The sequence below is a fragment of the Lycium ferocissimum genome, chromosome 11 (assembly GCF_029784015.1).
Source record: "Lycium ferocissimum isolate CSIRO_LF1 chromosome 11, AGI_CSIRO_Lferr_CH_V1, whole genome shotgun sequence".
Classification (NCBI taxonomy): Eukaryota; Viridiplantae; Streptophyta; class Magnoliopsida; order Solanales; family Solanaceae; genus Lycium; species Lycium ferocissimum.
In genome coordinates this window covers 40,964,207-40,988,433 of record NC_081352.1, presented here as the reverse complement: position 1 = coordinate 40,988,433, position 24,227 = coordinate 40,964,207, and the positions used below count along the sequence as shown (strand labels likewise).

Here is a 24,227-nt window from a genome sequence, read left to right as displayed (position 1 = left end):
TGTCATTTTTTTGCCCTTAAATAAAAAAGTGGGACCAAAGGACGGACGACGATCTTGCTTATAAACCAGCTCTTTTATATAGCAGTAAAGTAATATATATATATATATATATATATATATATATATATATATTATGTTCAAAACACGATTAATATAACATTATAGTTTGTGCTCCGTATCCAAAACTTTATTATAACGAATACAGAGTTGACAAAAATTTATTAATACTTTTTAAAAGAGAAGACTTATTTAAAAGGGAACTATTTTCCTCTCTTTGAGATAAAATAATAGTAATATTTAAGCATCAGTTGATACTTTGAATTTTAATTCGAGTAATTTAAAGTTGTAAAATATTCTATTGTTAATGTATGTAGATTGGGCCTAAACAATACTTATTATTTTTTAATCAAATTTTGATTTGGATAATTCTAATTCAAATTATTATATTAATTTTACATGTTTAAAATGAAACAAAGTAGAAGTTTGATTTTCTACTTAAATGAAGAACTACTATTTTTTAATTTTTGGTAAATATTTTTGGTTTAGCTCATTTTACTTGTCATGTTGTCTTTTGCACGGTTTTTTAAGGAAACGTCAATTAGAATTATAATATCACTAATTTACCTTATTAATTATTTGATCTCCATTTAATATTATTTTTTCTTTTATGACATTAATCTCTTTTTACATTTATTAGAGTAAGAAAAAAAATGAAAAAGTAATTAAATTCTATCTTACTTTAAAATATAAGTATTTTAAGTATATTTATTTTAGTAAACATAACAAATAAACAACATGACGGAATAGCAAATACAACAGTTAATATCTAGATTACATCTCGGCTAATATAAAAAAAGAAAGAAAATTGTATGGTTTGACTACTTAACCTTTTGAAGAAAAGCAATAATATAGGGTCTATGTTTTTTCTTTGTACAATAATTTCATTTGCTCCTACTAATGGGTTGATACGCACGTGGCAATGAATCCATCATTATTGATTTAATGAGATACTTTGAAAATTACTTGAATATTGTTTTATTTTTTAATATGGGATGCACTTTTGTTTTGACATTATTTATTTTTTAATATGGGATTCACTTTTTTTTTTTTTTTGATATTGTTTGATTTTATTAATATAGGGTCCATTTTTTTTTTCCTTGAGTTTGGAGATGGTGGGTTTCACTTTTTTTTTTTTTTTTTTAAATATTGATAGTTGCTTAATATGAGGCCTACACTTTTTTTTATTTTAATGGATGATGGATGACGGAGCATGGCTTTAAACCCATGCTTCTATTATTCTATATAGTTAAATATAAATACACACAAACAGAGAGTGTCAAATCAATAATTAAGCAGACACTTCTATTTTATGTAAGCATTGGTTTCAACGTGTTAGCTATATGTCAAAAGATTTCAAACAAGGGTAATTTTGGTCATTTGTCTATCAATTCTTACAGTTTGCTTACGTGGATTTCATTTGCACAGCCACCGCATAGTAGACCTTTGACAGTGCTCGCCCCATGCAAATTTTACCTAACGAGTTGTTATGATGCACGGATGAAGTTACGATCAATATATAAGAAAGCTGTTAAATATTTTAACTTTGGAAGAGTCTTTTATTATTATTTTTTAAACAAAAATTAAAAGAAGTTTCAGGTGATACCAAAAAATGTGGTGCTGTGAGCGGAGCTATTCCTCCCTTAGTGAGAGATTCCGATTTTGAGTATTGGATACGGAAAAATTCTTGATAGAGAATACTTCTCCCGAATAGGCCCTACACGGAGTGAATCCGAATTAGTCGGGCTCCAATGCGGATACCGAGCAACTAATTCGGATACCAAACACTGGATTGAAAAAAAAATAAAAAATTCAAGTGCTTCCAAATTCTTCAATTTTAAGAAATAAAATTATGTTCTTGAGTGTGAGTGTGTGACTCATGTCACTGTGATTTGCCCTAATTGTACTCCTTTGACTCCTCCCACACCTTTATTAACAATTGCAAGTTGTTGGTTAGGTTGTTGCTTAATTTATCACCTCTATATTGATTCGACAGTTATTCCGAGCATTGTAGGGTGAAAAGCAAATATACTATTGGATATATGAAAAGATGGAAACAATTATGTTATGGTTTGCTACCGAGGCAACTATCTTGATGAAATATTGTGCATTAGATACTTGAGTGCACTATTGATTTTGATCTTTTAACTGAATAGGGCTCCTCTCAAAGTGTATCTGCCAATCAAAATGTACATTGGGTTCAACTTTGAAAAAATCTACTGTACTATATAATGTTACAATACCCAAGTTTTAGCAAATAGAGCTGATTGTATGCCCTTCCAATCTCCTTCATATTCCCCCCTAATTTGTAAAAGATCTTCGTGATTTTATCAGGGAAAAAGATAAGTTTATAACGAGAAAGATAAGTTTGAAGTTAACGTGTTTTCTCTATCTTTTTTCATGGGAAAAGTCTAAAATATATTCACGAATTATGCGAAATGATCATTAATTTATGTCCTTCCTCGATTAAAAGCAGGCAATTAGTGGTGCTAGCTAATCATTTTTTTGGGTGGAAAAAGACAAATGCCTGCCAGTTCAGCTACAGACCGAGATGGCTCCGACCCGAGCTATTAACAGTGGATAAAAGCAGATCATTTGTTCATTTTACATAGTTCAGAAGCAACTTTAAACCTTTACCTTTGCCGATTAGTAAATGACCCCCCCGGCTGCTGAGACCACTAGCAAGTCGGAAATATGTGAAATTAAACATGTAAACAAAAAAAATCTTGTTTCCAATAAACCTGACATATTGGATCTCCAATTCTGAAGAAAGACTATTAAAGTCCACATTACTCATCACAAATTCTGGAACAAGTCTTATATATAGGCCCTATATATACTATGCACAATATTCCACCTACATCTGAAAGTGACAGCCAAAAATGTATTATACTTCTAGCTTCATTATCTGATGATTCATACCATATATCCAACTTTCCACTAACCTAGTTAGTCAAAATAAAGATCATGCGATAGAATATTTCACAGTATGGGCGGACACCAATAATTGTTGTTGCTTCTCTTTCTCTCTCTCTCTCTTTTTTTTTTTTTTTTTTTTTTTTTTGAGTTTTCTTTCGATATTTGATATTTGTATTGGAGTCCAATTAAAATTTTGATTCGCGTCAGAAAGTCTCATAAGGGGGGAAAGACATTCCCTGTCCAAGGCGACTTCCATATCAATATCTGGACCCATGATTCCCGATTGAGGATGAAAGAGTATTTGTCACTCCATTACTACCCTTATCGTAATTGTTATCGTTATCGCTTCTCAAATGGTCTTCTCGTGCTATAAATTTTTAAAGATTCTTTTCCTTTAACTGATCAAATAATTGTATAATTAAGGTCAAAATCGTTTGGCCACCTTAAACTGTGATACACATGCATGTATGTACTTTTCAAGCTTAATTACTAGAATATGCAAATTATACAGCTAGGAAAATGGGATTAGTGACCCACTGTCCTTTTAATGAAGATAATATTCATGGAGATTACATTTTGAAAGATAGTGGGGGTCTGGGGGTAATGTTGACAAAAATGACATCAATAATTGTATCTTAGTAAGAAAATGTAATAGTTGACGGTAATGAAAACGAAAATTGTTTGGCTCAAAAAATAAAAAAGGTGAAAAAAACATAGGAAGAGAATAGAAGCACAGAAAGCAACTTTCATGTGGCCCATTTCTTGTCAAATCAATAGGTCCTTTGATGTGATTTCATCCCCCATTTTCTCCTGTTCCTTTAACCTTTGCATAAACTTTTCAATAGTTGCCTCATTTTTGGCTACAAAAATTGATCAATCACAATCCATTTCAAGAACTCTACTTGAAAAAACATGTCAAATATTGATAGAGGGAAAGAATTGGTTGAGGGATCATCAAGATCCCCGGGTGATCAACCTGCCACGCTGAGCCGATACGAGTCTCAGAAACGTCGTGATTGGAACACGTTCGGTCAGTACCTGAGGAATCAAAGGCCACCAGTTTCCATATCCCAATGCAATAGCAACCACGTTCTCGAGTTCCTCAGGTACCTGGACCAGTTCGGAAAGACTAAGGTTCACTTACAAGGTTGCATCTTTTATGGACAGCCCGAGCCCCCGGCTCCCTGTACATGTCCGTTGAGACAAGCTTGGGGGAGCCTGGATGCTCTCATCGGGCGGCTCAGAGCTGCCTACGAAGAGAACGGGGGCTCCCCCGAGACGAATCCATTCGCGAGCGGTGCGATTCGTGTGTATCTAAGGGAAGTGAAAGAGTGTCAAGCAAAAGCAAGAGGAATTCCATACAAGAAGAAAAAGAAGAAGGTTGGTGGAAGTGAGAGCAAAGGAGATGAGGATTGCACTTCTTCTCATCACCCATTTTCTTGATCCAATATATTGGATTTTGCTGCTGTGCCTAGTGCCTGCTTCTCCCGAATGGTAATTCAAATCTTTTCTCAAATACATCTGATTTATTGTGATAGCTTTTCTTTAGTAGTATTTGACTGCTTGGTGAATATACTGAAAAGGGTGTAATGTGTTTTTCCCACTAAACTGTATTAAAGTATATGCAAAGTTTTATGGCCAGGATGATACCCCTATAGATCAAACATAATGAGATATAAAGAGGCATACCTCTCAGCTCTCTTTAGTACATCAAATGTACTAAGATCCAACAATAATTGTACACTCAGGTTCAAACAAGTTAAGGTCGACATGAATTAACAATTTATGCCGGTTATCAGTCTATCACAACCCTTCTCCTTTATCCAGTCTTGGAATTAGCAGCGTGAGCAACTTCACACAGGCGGAATTTCAAATGTCTAGATCCAAACCTGAAAAATATGTAAAATAAACTAGCTGAATATTCTAAATTAACTATATGTACGATGGATGAAACAATATCATACTTTGACTTTTATGCACCCCAGATTTTGGTGACCTTACAATTAATGCTTTAAATTGTTAATACATTAATGCTTTAAATTGTTAATACAATGTTTCTCGAAAACACAAGTGATGATAAGAAAATCTTAACTCCTGATCTCCAATAAAGGATTTAAAGCAGAAAGTATTTAGCTGGTCATTCTCCTCATCAAACCCTAGAAGTGAGGAAAATGCAAAAATCTGATAATTACATTCTCCTTAACCAACAACTTGATTATAAGTATCCTTGTTGGAAGTGAACTCTTACTTACAATGTTAAAACTAACATTTGCATCTTGAAATACGAGAAGAAGGAAGATTAAAAGAAATCCCATAACAATCTCCAAATAATTAAACCCCATTTACCTTCAAGAAAACTAGAGTCTTCTTCAAGAATTTCCCCTTTCTCTCAATTTCATTTCTGAGCAAAGCTTTCTGCAGTGTTCGAACTGGCAACTTGGCAACTATTCATTTTTGCTTATATTCTTTTGGGATTCTGGAGATTTGTGCACCCCACATATAGTCATTTTGAGGTAACATAGGCTTTTGCATTTTTAATAAGAAGCATCTTAGAATTGACATATTTTATAGTAAATTTTATGTCCCATTCCACCTGAATCAATCAATCTATAATAATTTACTCCACCATGCAATGCTCCTTTTCTTCATTTTGTTATTAATTTATTAAAAAGTGCGTTTACATTGGATTTTTAAATCAGCAGAATCATAATTGCAAATCTTTCTTATGTACGAGAAAAAATATAATATAGATATTTCTTCACCTTCTTGGTAACATTAAAATATGAAATCTCCTATTTGTGCGCACTGATAGATAGGGACGGATCTAGTAGTGTAAATGTGGATTTATTTAAATTCATAATTTTTATCTTAAACCTAGATTTATGTGGAATAAAATTCATTGAAATTATTAAACTTGTTGAAAATATTGAACCATGAACTCAAAACTCAAACAAGGTAACAGTTCAATGGTTTACAACCTGAATTTTGAATCTATAAAATTAAAATCATGAATCCAGTTCTACTAATAGATCACCTTAATATTGCAAGGATCGGTCCTAGATCTAATTTATCTGTTTATAATCCACTGAAAGTGCTGAAGTTATTGACCTATGAACCCATAATTCAAACAAACTAACAAGTTTAGTGATTAGAAATTGCGTCCTAAATTCATGGAATTAAAATTGTGGATCCGTCTCTACTAATAGATTACCTTAATATTACAAGGGCAATTTTGAGATTTTTGAATGTTCATTGTTTATTCGTCCTTTGTATCTTTACAAGATTGCTCCCTGTCTGTATTAGATCTTTGTGGGGGCGTCACACTTATTCTTTGTTTGTCAGAATGTTCTATATTTTTTTCACAAAAACAAATAATTATGTACTATACTCTTATATGACATATTCCTGTTTCCGCCATTATCGAAGTTGTTAGTCTCTAGCTGCAGTTTTGCATTCTGTTTGCTTCATTGTTCATGACTTTCAAATTAGGAACAGTGTACCTCATTCTCGTTTTTATGTTGTAACAATAAGAATATTGAACAGAATGGTGGGGTTATTTAATGATCCTTTTTTTAATTTCACAGAGCAGTGAGGTCATACTAGGTTAATTTGAATTATTTGCTGTTTAGTTTGAAACAACCAAGGAAAATATATTTGGAGTATAAAAAATGATTTCAGGACAGCATATAGATCTTTACCCTTTGAAATGAATCGATTATATAATCATTTGTTTGTGGAAAAAACAGATTGTGTGATCATTTTATCTAAAAATTTAATCTATTAGAGTGAGCATATACTTATTTACTTAATTATGTTTCTAACACACTCCTTCACGTGTGGGCTTGATTTTTAATAATGGGTGACTGTAACTCAAGATCTTTGTTTGCTCGGATATCATGTTGAATTGTGTGATCATCTTATCTCATCTAATTAGAACTTAAGTGGTTAAAGAGAACACATTTTCATTTACTTAATTATATGTTCAACAAATAGAAAAACATTAAATTTAGGGGACCGATTTTCCACCAAGTTCCTGTTTATTTTTTTTATTTTTTTTTATTTTTATTTTTTAAATCAATTCAGGAATCAAGCATTTGGTTTTCTATTGTAAGAGCATTCTAGACATTGCTTAGCTTAAATGCTGTTGTACACCTTTAGGCTTTAATTATGTCTGGTCCGTCCCCTTTTGAAGTTTAGTGCCATCGTGTTATCTCACATATACATAAATCTGTAATTTGGTGAGGTAGACTTATGTAGTATTCCTCTAAAATATCTCCCGCCTTCTATTTTGCATGAACTATTGGTCCACCAAAATCCTATATTTTTTTATGATGCATTTTAATTATTAATATTTTATCCTTTTTCGACGCAAAAAAAGATGTCTTCCGCCTGTATGGCACGAAAATGCATTTTGGGTTTCCTGTGTATATACAATAAACATTTCTTAATAATGTTTATTTAACTAATTATATTAGTGTTTGTGGTAAACAACAAAGTAGTGGTTAGTACTAGTTAATTTCGGCAACTTTTAAAAGAACTAAGTTTCATAAGTTTAACGCATACTGGCAATGTTGATTTTATGTTAGTGCGTGTTTGTTTCTGATTCAAAAGATATGAATATTTGTAACAGTTATATAGGTTTCTTGAGTGTATATACACGTGTTGCGATGTCGTGTTAGCGTCCAAGGTTTTAAGCTTGTAGCTTCCTAGCTTTTCTTGTGGACTGTATAGCAAATACGAAGATCAAACAAGTGAGAACTCAGATTATAAAATCAAGATATATTTAATTCTATCATATCCAGTAGGCTTTAACGTATAAATGACAATATATTGGTAGAATTCTGAAGTTACTATTAGACATTAAAAAAGGTAGAACATTGTTTAATTTGACTCTAAATTTATCTAATTGTAAGGAACCCAATAATTCACCCTTATAGTGCTTATTCTAGTGCTTCTATCCCTAGGTTTAGTATAACTATTCTTCCCATCCCTTTGCTTCAAACTAGGCTTTCTTTACAAAGAGTACTTTTAGTTATACATTTCCAAGAAATTAACAATCTATGTAACTTAAATTCTTTTTAAGAGTTTTAAATCATATACATCGTCAGTATATAAAGAATTTTAGATACTGCTAGGAATTCACATGATATCTACTAATATTGAAATTTGTAATCTTGAAAATAAGATAGATTACGTGCTCTAACAAATAACTGGTGTGAAATTCTTTATATTGAGAGTCATGTATATAACTTATAACTTTTATACTGTGTATATACCTTAAACTCAATTTCTAAAGAAGTATAAGTTTTATACGTTGTTACTAGCTAGTAGATATCCTATGGAGTATGGATGATCTGACAGTATAAAACATTTTTTTACATCGAACCCGTGTTTAACTTGAACTCTTAAAAAATTATAGACTAAGAGAGGCGTTCATGCTTTTAAGTCTTATAAGGATGCATCCCTAAAATCGTCTTTGATGGTTCTTAAATAAACTCCGATTCTTACTTTATCTGTATCAACAGTTACTTTTATATATTCTGATTAATTATAAATTAAAATCTGTCTAACAGTGAATACATGTATAGAGTATTCCTTTATTTTTATTTTTTTGGCAGAAAACTGATGATTAGTCTTCATGAGCAGGTTGTTGCTGAACATTTAAGGGATTTGCTATATAGCTCTGGAAGAATTATATATGTGTCATATTAATTAAGTCACCATTTGGTTTATAAGCAACTTGATTCCCTTTTTCTGCTAATCAAGTATTAGCAGTCATGTTCAGAGGCCTTTTCTTTAAATAACTAGTAAGTACTCTACTGTTCTTTCTGCCCATTTCTCAGCTGTTTGTGAATCCTAAATTAGTTCTTGTAAGATCATTATAAACTCTTTTGTACAAGTGAGTTTCCCATTCTCCAGTGCAGCTTCATTCTGTCAGTTTTCGTATTATATAATACGTTGTTTATTTATTTTTTTTGGTAAATAAAAGAATTTTATTACCAATATGAGAGTTACAAAGCAAAAAGAAGCTTGATTTACATTAGTACAATTCCAGCCTCTGTCAAGATGCCAACATTTCCTCTAGAACAAAATAAACACCTACACAAATAGTAGTACTACACAGGGTAAAAGTTCATGGATCTCAATTTCAGTTCAATTTCAGCTCATATATTCAATTCCCTCTATGACAATCTTGATCACTTCTTCAGCAGTCCTGGATTTGGTTTGAAATACTCTATAGTTCCTTTCTTTCCATATATGATAAACGCAGCCTGCAACAACCATTCTGAATATTTCAGCCTCCACTGATTTGTTTATTCTCCTTTATATATAGAGAAAATTACGTTGTTAGTCACTATATTATATTTAGGCACATAATTAGCATAGTTTTAAGAGTTCTTCAATAATAGCAAATTATAATAGCAGATTTTATTACTTGTTGATCATATTTACGTGTGGTAATTTGTTCCCCTAAATCAGGGATAAAAAATTAATTTGTCCCACTAAACAAGGGATTTTGGCCCACTTTAGCCCACATTCAGTTTCATTAACGGGTTTATAGGCTCAACAAAGCAAATATTTATACTAGTGAGAAACTCATTTCTCTCTCCTCTGGAACTAATTATTAATAATGAGTATAACTAATTATACCAATAATAATATGAGTATAATTATAATATGAGATGTATATTACTAGTTACTAGTAATTAGTTATTAATAATGATATAACTAAATATACCAATAATATCATGAGTATAATTATAATAGGAGTTGTATATTACTAATTATACTAGGATATATATTTGGTATAATTTATATATATTTTACAGAAATAAAATATATCATATGGATTGTCTATATAAATAAAAGGTATATTGTTTATATACATATAATATTTTAATAAAATCATTATTTATTGCCAGTTTGCCACTATATTGAAAGAGAGAGAAAGTAAAATTACATTTATTAATGGGTTAGTATTGTATATGGCATAGTCATACTTTGGAAGAGAGATAAACGGCAAACCCCATTTGTTGAGTCTGAGCGTGTAACTAGTGACTTATCCGCGCTTCACGCGATTTTAAAAATATCAATAAATTTGAAACTAATAATTTTAGATAAATTAGTTGAGATAAAATAGATAAATTTTAATTTTTTATTATGATTAAATCACAAACTTATTTATTTTATTGGAATTAATTAGAGTTGGGATTAACTGTATTTTTTATTACCAGGTTTTTTCCTTAAAAAAAAAAAAAAAAGTAAAGCAACAGACAACTAACTTTACAATTCAAATAAAAGAAACACAAATAAAAACTAATAAAACTGAAAACATATAGGAAACAAAACAAACAATTTCTTATCGGCTCATGTTTCATATTTCACAATTTTTTCTTGCCCAGTGAAGTACATGTCCACATACAACTAAACTTATAATTTTTTTTTTTGCTTCAATTTCAAATATCTTTTGATAAATTAACTTAACTTAAGTGCTACTTTATTTCGAAATTCAACTTCGCAACTTTTGGAATTCGAAGAACTCAAAAAGCAATTTTCACTCTAAATCACTCACAAAAATTCAAAAACAACTCCAGTTTATATTCATACATGTCTAAACACACTCCAATTTTAAAATACCATTTTCAACTTGGAAACAACTACAATTTTTTTTCAAGTTTCATGATACTTATGTCCAAACGCCCACTAAATAATAGCCTATCGTCAAGGACTCATTAACACACATTTTACATCATCAGTGGTAACTAAGGTATTTTTAGCAAGCCTTAACAAAAACACAACTCAATAAATAATATAACACCCCTCTGGATCATATATGCTTCGCCTCAAGGAACAAAGAAGGAAATAATAATGGATTATAATTTCAGCAAGCTATAAATGAGTAATTGAGTCGAATTTGGAGCATTCCAAAAACTTGGAGATCCAACTACAAAAAGACAGGCAGCCTAATACAACATGGCTTTGGTATCTTTCTTTCGCCCTTATTTTCTTTCTTTTACTTTTACTGACATAGGGTACCAGAGAAATCTTTATTTGAATCAACTTCGTTTTCACTCTTGTTCGTTCTTTATCCGGAAGATGATAAAAAAATAAAAACAAAAAAAACAAACAGGTATGAAAGCTATAATTGTAAACCACGATCGAATCTATGGAAGCATTGGTTTATACAACAGTAACATCACTATTTGATACAAGAACAAAACAAAAAAACAATCACAGCATACCTAAAAAAAAAAAAAAAACTCTCGCGACTTCTCGTGGAATGTATATTCAAGTTTCTCGCGATGATTCACAAAGGCTGCCGCAGTGAATCATTCTCGGTGAAAGACTTTTTCCTAAACTGGCCAGCTTATCTATGGGCGCGTTTCCTTTTGTTTCCCTAGAAAAATTGCAAGCAAGCATGAGTCAAATTAAAAAGTAAAAGAACTATGTATATATTGCACAGAGGGAAAAGAAAAAAAAAATTGACTTGACAATAGATAAGGTATTATAAGACACAATAATTAACAATTAAAAATATTTACACAGGGAGTATTTTCTTCAAACTACACCTCCACCTAATAATTTACAACACTATTACTAACGCCACATGAAGCAAAAGTTGAGGAAGATAAGGATCTAATATCAAGAAGAAAATAAAAAATGTTTGAATTGAAAAAACAAAAAGAAAGTGGGTAAATGATGGAATAAAAACGCTAAAGGCAACAAATTCTTGGAAGGATGTGGGAGAACTGATACTTTCTTGACATTTAGTTATAGTATAGTATAGATGTTTGGAATATGTACACACCTACCCCAGAGGATGAGAAATAAATTAACCACCCATGTATATGTTATGTAAGCAGTAATTTACAGGTTGTTTAAGGAGAACATTTAAAATCTAACTTAAATGAAACGTTTTCAGTAGAGAAAAAGTCAGATTTATATAAATATATATAGATTTTTATTTCAACCTTGCCATGGTATGCAAAGAGTCTACATTTAATAATTAAGTCATTTATTCTTATAATTGTTAGTAGGAAAAGAAGTAAATGACTGATAATACTCATTAGGAGAGCCGAAAGGCTTTGATAAATACAGAAGGTGGGTGTAAAACAATTACAATAGTAACTGAAAATAATGGATTGGAGGAATAATGAATGATATAGAGAAGATGTATTGAATTTATATACTTTTCTAGATTTTCTGGAGGAAAATTACAACAACAAAAAAATGAGAAAAAAAGATAAATAGGAATGATGGCTATGGAGAGATACCACATTATCTTGTCTATTCCTAACTTTATATTATATAATAATAATATACATATAGATTAGCATAGCATTCCCTAAAATTTTGGAACAGGAATTCTCTTATGAAATGCAACTGTTACGAAATGTTAAACAAATAATACTGCTATAAGTTTGTAAATATTTTCTAAGTATTGTCCATTTATGTTTTTCCCCCAAAGAAATATAATTTATGTTAGTTGTAATTAAATTTCAAATAAGTATATTTTCAATATATAAAATCAAAACTTTCATTTCACTCCTTTAATATTTTAACTTTCAGTTTTGATGAAATTATTTACATCAAATCAGATGTGGAGCCAGAATTTGAAGTTTATGAGTTATGAATCCTAATTTATAAAGTTATTCAGTTCTAAATTAATAATCTATACATATTTAATTAACTTTTAAGATAAATATAGAATTTGAACCGAAGCGCTACCGAATTCGACCAAACCCGTAGCCGACACTCTAACTCCGCCCTGCTTCAAACTTATTTTGTGTTTAAAAAATTACTTTTAGTTAACCAAATAATAGATTTTAAAGATAATTGATCTTCACTGATAACACTGTCGTTATTTTCAACACTATATGGCATCATTTAATAATTTTTAAAACTGTCCCAAAATCATTTTAGTAACAATCTTTTTAAACATATATGAGCTCATTAAAGTATAAATATAAAGTAAAATGAATGCCTACATGTGAGTAAAATAATTTTCAGAAATTCTAAAATTTCATAATGCAATTATAAAGTAGAAGAAATGCTTACATGTAAAAAAAAACTATTTTTTACATGCAACAAATGAATAAGGAGAAAACGAGAGAGCAACAAGAAGCAAAAATCTAGCAAAGAAATGACTATTTTTTAGGTTAATAGATAAGATCAATAGAAAAAAGTAACGGGAAAAATAAAGTGCAGCGGATGGGGCTGCTTCTCCCTTAACCAAGGTTCTCGGGTTCAAGCTTGGGTATGAAAAAATCCTTGGTAGGGTGCGCTTCCCCCGAATACGCCCTACGCGACGTAAATCCAGATTAATCAGCTCCAATGCAGATCCCGGGCACCGGATAGAAAACCAAAAAACAGGAGAAATGAGGTAGGAAGTTCAACAACTTTTGAAAAGTAGACCATAAGATTAAAAAGTAAATTTGACTTTAGAAAATAAGGTCAAGACCTAAAAGTAATTAATTAAAAATTTTGATATTTTATTGAATTTTTTTGTGAGGACTACAAAAGCCCTTGATTATCCCTTATATATAGCAGTAATATATGTATACATATACACACCATTTTGATATCGATAAATCTTCGAGTTCAATTCATTTTTGGCAAACTAAACTTTCTCAAATTCTTTTTCTCTAAATGTTGTGTTAAAACTACAAAGGAAATTTCATTTCCATGGTTAGTGACACATATATCTTTAACTAAATTGACTGACATTTTCAAAACAAACGAAATTCTATTTCTTATCGGCTTAATAATATGTATAATAAAGAGTAAACACTTATAGTCTAAATATCAGTGAAAGTTTATCCCACAATAAGTATGATTCACTTTCTGCCATTTCCTTTCCCTTAATTCTTCTTTCTCTTCTAAGATTTCCTTATGTAATAGAAAAAGATTAATTAAGTATATAACACCAAAAGGGTCAGTTAGTTATAGTCCCTCCGTTTCAATTTATGTGAACCTTTTCGGAGTACGAGGGTCAAACTTTGTAACTTTAATCAAAAATTCTGGTACAGAAAATTCAAGTTTGTAAAAATAAAATTTATTTCAGAAACTATATATAAAGTATTATAAGTCATGATAATTTATAATTTAAATAATTTAGAAAAAATATTTTAAAAAAAATGTGGTAAAAAAACCACCTCGTAAACTCCCCAAATAGTAAAAGGTTCATATAAATTGAAAAAGAGGGAGTATATCACTAATGTAAAATGGATTAATTTGTTTTGCTCTAGAGAAAAAAAATGGTTCTTTCTATATTCCGTTAAAGAAAATTGGTAGGGAATACGTACTTTCAACGTTAAAATTGATGTTATCGTTATTAATTACGACTCAGACGACACTACTATTGAAGTCGTCTTTATACCTGCCACTAAGCTTTTAAAATATTTTAGGTGTGAAAAAAGATTGAGAAATTACATATAAAATGTAATAATGTCCTTAGTGATGTGGCCTTCCGGAGAAAACCTCATGGCTAGATTCGAAATGAACAATATAATAGTATATTGTTAAGGGTATTTTTGAGTTAGTTTAGGCCAATAAATGGAATTAGAAGTAACAGTTCGACAAAATGAGTATAGAGATGACGTAGTGATGGCATAGGCTCGGTTAACTACCTTCACCATTCCCAAGGTAGTTTAGAGACGCACCCTTACAGGAAGAAGCTAACTCTGGGCCTCGGTGGCCATAAATGTTCGATCATGTGGGTGGCACATTGTGAATCTCAAAAACTGACTCGTGGATCATGGTAATGGGTCACGTGGAACTTAGTTCAAGGGGCCGGGAGACTTGTGAATTGTGATGATGAGCCACTTAGAACTTAGTTCGAGGAGGAGATTGTTGCATGTGCAACACAATCTCAAATTAGTGTAGGGATATTCTTAATGGTATGAGGACATTAGGGGAAAATGGTATTGACCTAAACCCAAAAGTATTCATTTTCGTTGGATTTTTTACCGCCCGAAATCCTCCAGGTCAATTAGTAAATTTAACAGGTTTATCTCAAGTTCCATAAATACGTGTTCATGTTCATTTGTGATGAATTTGGTGATTAAAAGGTGCGTATTTCTTATTTTCATTAGAGTTACTGAATGAAATGCTGGAATAGACACATATAGGAAAACTTGAAACAAAGAGCGTGTTTGGATTGACTTATTTTAAGTGCAATACTTTTTTAGTTTTTGTGGTGTTTGACAAAGATAAAAAATGCTTAAAAATATTTACTTTTAGGCATGAAAAGTATAAAAATAAGTCAAAAGTTGGGTATACCCAATTTATGACTTTTATCTTTTAGCTTATAAGCTACTTTTTAAAAGTCCATCCGAATACCATCAAAGTCAACCCAGACGTCCACATCTTATAAAATGTTAAAGTAACAGTTTACACTTCAACGTTACTCAAATAACAATTGGCAACAGATTTGCACAATATAGCCTAATTGGTAACATAAAACTTTCCTGAAGATAGGAGGCAAGTTCAACAAAAATTGTGAGAGCGCCCAGATCGTGAATGGGTGGTAAGTACCGTTCATCCTTAAATACAGGTCTCAAATTCGAACTTTGAAAATTGTCGCATTTGGTAAGACACGATACGCCTTAATTACCCCGAAGGTAGGACTTTTTGAAGCGAATCCGGATTAGTTGGACCCCAAAGCGGGCACTGTACACTGAATTTAGGTGGATCAAAATGAGTTGAACCAATAAATGGATCATTGATCAAGCCTACCAAAAAGTTACTTGGGTTGATAGGCTAAACAATGGGACATAGCCGAATCCGTCCAACTCGTTTACCAAGTTTTAACTTCTTATATGTTTTCTTATGGTTTGTTTAATTACCAAATAAAACTAATAAAAGTTTATTTTCTTCTATATTCTATTTATATTTAGCATCAAACAAAACAGATATTTATTTCTTTAAATGTATTAATAAGGTTTCTCATGAATTAATTGAGCTACATACTAATCAATCCAATAATGTTTAAATAAGTTGAATTTGGACGGATCAAAATATACTGAATTAGTAAACATGACGATTCTTAACCCGCCCAGACTTTAGCGGGTTAGGCAAGTAATATCTTCATGGGGCGGCGACCATCTAAACTTCGGCTTTTAGGCAGGTCATATTTTCGTGGACTAATTTTACCACTCCTAATAAATCCTTAAACCAAATTAAACATATGGACGATTTACGTTGAAGCTGAAACAACTATAATTCGATGTCCTAATAGCCTAAAGTATTAGTTTAGGGACGACATTAGACTTCAGAAAAAAGTTTTGGTCCACATTGGGCGGGGGCATATCTCCTAGAATATAGGAGTTTTTGTGTGTTTTTTTTTCTTTCAAATCTTTCTCCTCCAAAATATATATTTCTTCTTCCTCAAGCAGAAGAAAAGTATCAGTCCAAAAGCCTATATTTACACCTCCCAATTTCTGCAAATCCTTTTTACTGCCCGAAACTTTGCATAATCGTCTTCAATCTTTCAATTGTACATGTGAAATTAATTTCTAATGCAACTCTAAATATAGATTGTTACAATGCGTTTAAATTTTCAAAGTCTTCATTTAAGAAAATGACTTAGGTTTTCTGCTTTTTCCTCAACAAAGAAATCAGTCATGTGTAATTTGACAAAATAAATAAATAAATACAGTTTTATTTATTGAAGAAAGTAGATTATGCAAATTTTCTAGGTAAATCCATTTTTCGTTTAAATGTGTATAGATGGAGAACGAGGAAACCTACTTTCATCTTTTCAATTTTTATTTGTTATAATATAAATTAGATTTATAAAAAATAAATAAAAAATTTAGCCTAGGAGTAGACATAGTTAGATCGCTGCAACATTGTTAAAATTTAAGATGATATTAGTTGCAGGGAAGTAGATTTACCTTTTGGCAAATTAGTTAATCATGGTTCAAAATAATGATTTTAGGAATTTCAGTAAGTATGTTAATTAAGCTATGATTCTACTCTCTTAACTTATACTAATGTTTTTGATCTGCATATTATCATGTTACAGGGATTAAACTGAAAACTAGTCCTTTAACACAATGGGTGATAGTCAGTACTCTTTTTCGCTTACCACTTTCAGGTACATGTTTGTGAGATAGAGGTTGTATGTATTGGATCAATTATATATATATATATATATATTTTTTACAATTGTGATGTCTGATATTGTAATATGTTGTGTCATATAGCCCATCTGGAAAGCTGGTTCAGATTGAGCATGCTTTGACTGCTGTTGGATCTGGTCAAACGTCGTTGGGAATTAAAAGGTAACGCAAGGTCTAATTTAAGTGCAAATTTGTTGATATAGCAATAGCTTTAACATAAGTCCCACGACTATGCTATTAAGCATGTTCACTTGCTTTATACTCCCTCCGTCCCAATTTTAAGTGTTTTAGTTTGATGTCCTAATAGCCTAATGTATTAGTTTAGGGAACATTAAGTCAGAGACTTTTTAAGTGCCATCTTGTGGTTAATATAACTTTCCATGGAGGATGTTTGTATTGTCAAATTTCTGCAAATCCTGCTAAATATAGAAAGAGGAAATTAATTTCTAATGCAACTATAGTAAGATTGACAATTAAATTGTGAAGGAGGGAGTACTATAAAGAAAAATTAGTGTAGGGATGGTGAACAATTTAACTCTATTTCAAAGCAAATCTTGTAATATCCTTTTACTTTTAGTCTTTGATTTAAATGTCTATGGCTTTGTAACATAGATGACTTGCATTCCCATACTGGGATCTTTAATTTAGTGAAGACTGAGGAATCTAGTTGTGATTTTATAGACCAATAATCCTTTAACACAATGGATACACATATGCCCTTCAGGTATTGTGGTGTTATTCTGTATATCATTAAAGAGATTCCTTGTGGAATAGTTTCAAACTCTTTTTGTTTTCTTAGCTTGATATATAAGTTGTGTAGTTCATGTATTGATTTTATATGTCCAACTGGATGACTGCAGCTGCTAATCATTGTACAAAATAATTGCTTTGTATTATAGAGAGAAATAATTGCTACTGAGAAGAAATTACCATCCATCTTGAGTTGACGAAGCATCTGTAAGTATATTCTTTTTTAAGACTTATCCATATGTTTGTCTGCTTATGAATGACTGTTCATTGTTAATTATAGTATCCAGACTGACTGTTGATAGCTAATCAAAGATAAAGGTGCTCTTATTTTCTCTCTGGAGTTTATTCAAGTGCTTTTATTTTGATACTGTTCCTTTTCGTTGGTAAAAATTTCCAATGACTGTGTTGTGTGAGTAGAAGTTGGCAGTTTAGTAAAAAGTTAGGCATAAATGAAGAACATCTTTTGTTTAGTTCATCTATGAATCCATGGTCTAACATCCAATTGAGCTTCATCAAGATTGAAACAAATGATGATTTCTCATTAAGTTAATATAATCATTCTGTTTGAATTTGCGTATGTGTTGAAGATCTATACATTTATTCGTAATGCTTAGTTTACTGCTCTGTAAAGTTATATTCTAAATAATATTGAAAAATGCAGTCACCAGGTTACTGCATACCAACAAGTGCATTCAAGTTCGTAGTCTTTGGTGTTAAATTCTTATTTTCTTTGGTTCAGTCATGTGTATTTTATTGATGCTATGTTATTGAACTTTTATCTCTAAGTTTCATACGTATCGATGTTGGGGACTGCAATGGAATTCAAATAGTTTTTTCTTTGTTTTTGCTTGACATTCCTTAACCTTTGCCATGTTATGATTTCCTTGTAGTTACCCTATCTATCCTTGATTCTTTGAAATGTATAACAGGTGCAGAAAATTCAGATTTTGACACCAAATATTGGAGTTGTCTACAGGTACCATCTTTTATATGATAGAGCATAAAACTTTCCTGTTAGGTTGGATCTTTCGTTAGTTTTCTTAATGATTATAGTTTAAGTTTCATGCCAATACAATTGATCGGTATTGATTGACTAAACAACTAATTCTGGTTGTGCTCTTGGCTATGTAAATCGCAATGGACCCATTGAGTTACTTTCCTATTGCCTAGTTAGTTAACCTATAACGATTTTTTTATTTTTATTTATGAATTCTAGAGTACTAGGTGATTTCTTTGAAATTGCCTAAACCTCGGTGCACAAAGTTATTCTGTACCTGTGATAGTGGAAGGTAGCAGGTACTTAGCGGAATGAAAGAGTTGTACACGAGCTAGCCAATACACCCCTATCATAAAAAAGATGCAAATGATTTTAATTATCGTAATTTCCAGTGATTCATACATAGATATGCCATATGTTTGTGTTTGGTCACAATACTAAGCACCGCCAAGTGTGAAAATAATTGCAGAGGCACTTTCAAATGGCCTTATACAGAGTTTGTGGAGCAAGGTTTATGTAAAGAATCATCTCAAAGAGCTTTTCTCTAAAGAAGAAATTATGGGCGAGTAACAAATCAATTAGTCCCAACAGATTGGTTGTATTTCTTCAAAATCATATTTAATTAATGTGAATGTGATGTTTCCTTAGCATACTTTGTTGCTTTAATGTGGAACATTCACATGATTGGCGAGTAACATTCACATGATTGGAATTGACAGCTGTGATGCATTGTCATGGATCTGCATCGAAAGATTCTTTCTTGATCTAAGTACTAAATGCGGAACCTAATAGATATCTTGGGATGAGTATGCTATTTCATATCTAATTTTTTTGAGTAATCAAACAGTTTACTAATGCACAGTAACACTAAGATATTTCTGAGATGTTTGCTAGGACTAGGCTTTAGTTTAAGAACCATAATCAAGGGGGAAAAATCCATAAAGTTATAGAGAAACTTGATTGAAATGTTACTAATGAAGAATTATGCACTTCCATTTTATTTAACCGAATTGAATTGTGAAATAAGAGTGCCTGGTTGTCGCCAGCAGCCTGGGCAGCTCGGTTCGGCCGAGCCTATGGGCATGGTGCTTTCTCTGTAGTTGGGTCGACAAAGCGATTGGTGATTTGCCTTGCTTGACTAGTGGCTATTCACTAGTACTTATAACTAAAAACTTGTTACACATGGAAGGATGGAACCTTTGAAAGCTGATGTTATTTTCTTGCTCTTGGTGCTACCTCTGATCCTAAATTATCAACAATGTCAGTAAAGCGTCAATATATGCCTTGCAAATGGTCTTAGTTCTATGATTATCCTTCCAGGGGATGCTTTTTATGTTTCTTGTGGTTATTGGGTTACCTCTGGCAATCTATCTAATACCAACATTTATTACTTCTTTCTTGCAGTGGCATGGGCCCTGATTCTCGAGTTTTGGTTCGGAAAAGTAGAAAGTCGGCTGAGCAATATCACCGACTCTATAAAGTAGGAATTAGCTTTTATCAAATATGAATTCCGTGATTCAAGTGCAGTAATTCCTTAATGATTCAAGTACTTCTCTGCTGGTCTGAGATCCCTGCAGTCGATACGAGTCTCCTACTAATTTTGTGATAATCTGATACGCTTCTTCATATTGATGCTAAGATCTACTCTTACTTTACGAAGGCAGACGTCTCTAACATGCATTATTACTCGTCTTACATGAGAATTCTTTAACGTGAATGTTTCCTTAGCATACTTTGTTGCTTCAACATTTGCCTGATTTGTCTATGTGGTGTTGCATAGGAACCAATCCCTGTCACACAGCTGGTGAGGGAAACTGCAGCTGTCATGCAGGAATTCACCCAATCAGGGTAACTACTCTTTTATTCTATGCTTCCACTTTACATGGAGGGTCCTATAATATGTACTGGTCATATTTCAAATCTTTTAGTTCTCTTGTATTTATCCTTTGAGGCTATTAGTATTCTGCCATGTGTTTCTCTTCTCAGTGTCAAGACTATCGATGGTATTACCCTAGCCTAAGTGTCAGACCCGTTGCTTTCACGTATTTAACGTAAGTTTAGATTAATAACGGACTGATGCTGAACTGAACAATGTTTATACTCCCCAATGATTTGTAGCAGAATTTATGAACTAATATAAAAATAATTACTCATAATATTTTGAAATTTAAACCAATTACTGTGGGTGGATATCATCTTTGTGAAGTTCGCTGTTCTAGATTCAGTCGTCTTGTCACTTCAGTTTCTATCTTGCAAATAACATTCGGAATTGTGGCTTCATGGATGCCGTAAATTGTTCAAACTATAGTAGCACTAAATTCACGAGTCATACGATGAAACAGGAGAAAAAAGAAATTCATAGTAAATATGTAAATGTCATAAAGGACATGTATGAAGGAGTCATCGCTAACATGAACTGTAGTAGGAGATACAAAGGAGTTTCCCATATCGTTAGCTCTACATCAGGGATCGGTATTGAGCCCCTACTTGTTTTCTCTAGTTATGGATGAGCTAATAAACACGTGATAAGAGGAGGCCCCATGGGATGGTGGAAGCAACATGTACTGGAGTTTTGAATTTTGTTTTCATGAATTCCCATTTTCAGCCACTTTTTTGGTACTTCAAGCGGGAAGAACGGAAGCATTTCTGAAAGTTGAGGTTAAATTTGGTCCCTAAATTTTTGGATCGTTTGATGGGCTCTCTTTTCATGTTAAAGTAGATATTCAGTGTTCTGTTGACCTCAACACTTCAGATCCATCAAACTATCAACTTTAAAGCAGGCAAAGGCATATGTCTTGAACTAATGCAGATTTCACCCGTATCTATTCATGATTTTCTTTTGGATGTTCAAGAAAGAGTTCATACTCTACAATCTTCTTGGTCAATCCCTTACTTCCCTTTGTTTTTCTGTTTTTCCGGTGCAGTGGTGTAAGACCTTTTGGTGTTTCACTCTTGGTTGCGGGATTTGATGACAAGGGTCCACAACTATATCAGGTATATTGTCTATCAGTGCTGATGTAATCTCTCAGTATCACTTTCTGTTCTTGAGGTGTGTCTGATTTGGTGGTTTATACTTTGTGCGGTGAATTTCCATTATTTGTTTAGATTTTCTCCATGGTGCTTCATTTATTACTATGGCAGGGAGCTTTTATTCTTTATAAAGCTTGTTTACTGAGTTGCAGCCTTGCAGGTTCCTTCGTTGCTTGAACTCTTCTCATATTCAGCTAATTTTTCTAATATTAGGTGGATCCATCTGGTTCGTACTTCTCTTGGAAGGCTTCGGCTATGGGGAAGAATGTCTCTAATGCAAAGACATTTCTCGAGAAGAGGTGAATCACTATTCATTAAAAAAAAAAATTGTATTATTCATAAAAATAAAAATAAAAAAGTTTAACCCTCTTTTCTCATTTCTAGTGCTATCTTTTTAACGTTTCAATACTGGTCTACAGTCGAAGTTACTGTGTGATTTGATATAAAAATTACTACCAGTTTTAGAAGGCTCATCTTGAGCAGCTACCTCATGAATTAGCGCCTAATAATTTCGGGAAAATGAGAGCGACTACAACTCCTCAATGACCCACAAATTTCTAATTCTTCATCCCATCAATGGTAGACTTTTTTTTTTTTTTTTTTTTTTTTTTTGCTGTGCACCATCTTTGTAGCAACGTGCTTATAACTCTACGCTGCTTCTTGTACTTCCCCTTCTTTTACCAAAAGTTGCAAAAAATAGTTGGAACACCGTTTATGCGGGGAATACATTTTTCACATTGTGAATATGTATTATTCTTGTTGTTGTGACAAGGGTTATTACCCAAACCAAGTTATAATTTATACGCCTCATGGCAACAGAAGGGGGTTGCGGTGAATGAGGAGAGAATCTGTAATGATGGATGGGCTTAATTGCACTTTCTACGAATGAGCTAGGAAGAGGGTTGTTGATAATGAACAACTGATTTTGTTTGAAACAAGAAGCAGCGGGGGCTTCTGCCCATACTGCTATGTGACATCAGTGGGCGCTGGCAATTATAGTTATAGGTCAAACATTGACATGAAGGATGTTAACCATTTTTTTCTCTTACAATGTCAAACGTTGTCTGCATACTGAACATTGTCTTATTGGCCAACTACAGAGCCTATTTGGGGTGCTTTTCATTCTGTTTGATTACTGTTGGATTTCTATTAACGTTTCTGTTCCGCTCAGATACACGGAGGAAATGGAGCTCGATGACGCTGTACACACTGCTATACTGACATTGAAAGAGGGGTAAGCTAACTTATTCCTCTATGCAGGAGTTGTCCAATCTTCATGTCAAACATACATCAGAAATCGCATGCACGTGAACTTGTCTGAGTCGCGCCACCATCACCATTGCTTGCTTGTTGTACAGTAGTAGTTGTCAGTGCAAAGTTTCTTCATCGACGTGTCCACCCCCACCCACACCCCACCTCCCAATCCCCTCCTCTCCCCACTCCTAATTGTAAAGACAATAAAATCCTGAACAATAATACAATTAAAAGGTTTCTTAAAGATAACTTATTTTCGGTGTTCATCCAGATTTGAGGGACAGATCTCCAGCAAAAATATTGAGATTGGCATTATTGGAACAGACAAAGTATTCAGGCAAGTGTCTTCTTGTCCTTTAGAGTTTTAACATTAGTTCACTTTGTTAGCCAGTTACTAAAACAGTAGTGTCCTTGCAGAGTTCTCACGCCAACTGAAATAGATGATTACCTACAAGAAGTGGAATAGATTTTCTTTCTGCCGAAAGGAATTGGAAGTAGCAGTTGGGCAGGAAGTGCGGACGGGGGAATAGCACTACTGTTGAAGCTTCTTGTTGGCTTTGTTATAATTTGACTTTAATCAAATCAAACTTGATTGTATATTTGGCCATGTTATGGTTATTTATTGCCTGATTGATGCGCTGAAAAGTTTAATATGTGGGCTTTCTCAGTTTCTTGAATTTACAGATTGTTCAAGTGTTAAAGGAAACATATGATACATTCAACCCTCTTAATGTCCGAACAATGTCTTTGAAAACAGAAGGCATGTATAATTATTGGAACTGCATTCTCATTTTTTTTTTTTTATTGAAGCATATGTAGTTATTGGAACAATATTTTCAACTAGTAGTAACAATTTCTGGGCGCCTTCACGAGCGCAAAGTTGGGAAATTAAGTAATTAATGGAAAAAATAAGGTCGTCCTGTATTATTATAAGATATACTTTTTCCGTTTCAATTTATGTGAACCTTTCAGAGTATGAGTATCAAACTTTATAACTTTGACCTTAAATTTTGACATAGATTTTTCAAGTTTGTAAAAATAAAATTTATATATTCAGATACTACATAAAAAGTACTATAAGTCATGATAATTTA

The 24,227-nt window shown here is 32.3% G+C and overlaps 2 protein-coding genes and 1 long non-coding RNA gene across 3 annotated transcripts; all 3 read left to right on the top strand.

Moving 5' to 3' along the window:
• Positions 1 to 3,758: 3,758 nt before the first annotated feature.
• Positions 3,759 to 8,890, top strand: LOC132037169 (protein LIGHT-DEPENDENT SHORT HYPOCOTYLS 10-like). Its single transcript, XM_059427638.1, has 2 exons — positions 3,759 to 4,470; positions 8,623 to 8,890. The coding sequence occupies exon 1, from the start codon at positions 3,889 to 3,891 to the stop codon at positions 4,417 to 4,419; it is 531 nt and encodes a 176-aa protein (XP_059283621.1). The 5' UTR covers positions 3,759 to 3,888; the 3' UTR covers positions 4,420 to 4,470; positions 8,623 to 8,890.
• Positions 8,891 to 16,462: 7,572 nt separating this feature from the next.
• Positions 16,463 to 17,320, top strand: LOC132035888 (uncharacterized). The gene is made up of 3 exons (XR_009409462.1): positions 16,463 to 16,474; positions 17,006 to 17,077; positions 17,187 to 17,320. It is a non-coding gene; the product is annotated as an uncharacterized LOC132035888 (long non-coding RNA).
• A 1,351-nt stretch (positions 17,321 to 18,671) lies between these two features.
• On the top strand, positions 18,672 to 23,937 carry LOC132035887 (proteasome subunit alpha type-2-B-like). The gene is made up of 8 exons (XM_059426038.1): positions 18,672 to 18,828; positions 20,254 to 20,329; positions 20,630 to 20,697; positions 21,774 to 21,843; positions 22,093 to 22,178; positions 23,051 to 23,113; positions 23,405 to 23,470; positions 23,551 to 23,937. The coding sequence occupies exons 2-8, from the start codon at positions 20,258 to 20,260 to the stop codon at positions 23,597 to 23,599; spliced, it is 474 nt and encodes a 157-aa protein (XP_059282021.1). The 5' UTR covers positions 18,672 to 18,828; positions 20,254 to 20,257; the 3' UTR covers positions 23,600 to 23,937.
• Positions 23,938 to 24,227: the final 290 nt, after the last annotated feature.

Bases quoted from the DNA above. Each gene is read 5' to 3' on its own strand.
- LOC132037169 (XM_059427638.1), top strand. From the start codon at position 3,889: ATGTCAAATATTGATAGAGGGAAAGAATTGGTTGAGGGATCATCAAGA.
- LOC132035887 (XM_059426038.1), top strand. From the start codon at position 20,258: ATGGGCCCTGATTCTCGAGTTTTGGTTCGGAAAAGTAGAAAGTCGGCT. The intron at 21,844-22,092 runs GTATATTGTCTA...TTCTAATATTAG, and splicing joins AGGGTCCACAACTATATCAG to GTGGATCCATCTGGTTCGTA. The intron at 23,471-23,550 runs GCAAGTGTCTTC...GTGTCCTTGCAG, and splicing joins GGAACAGACAAAGTATTCAG to AGTTCTCACGCCAACTGAAA.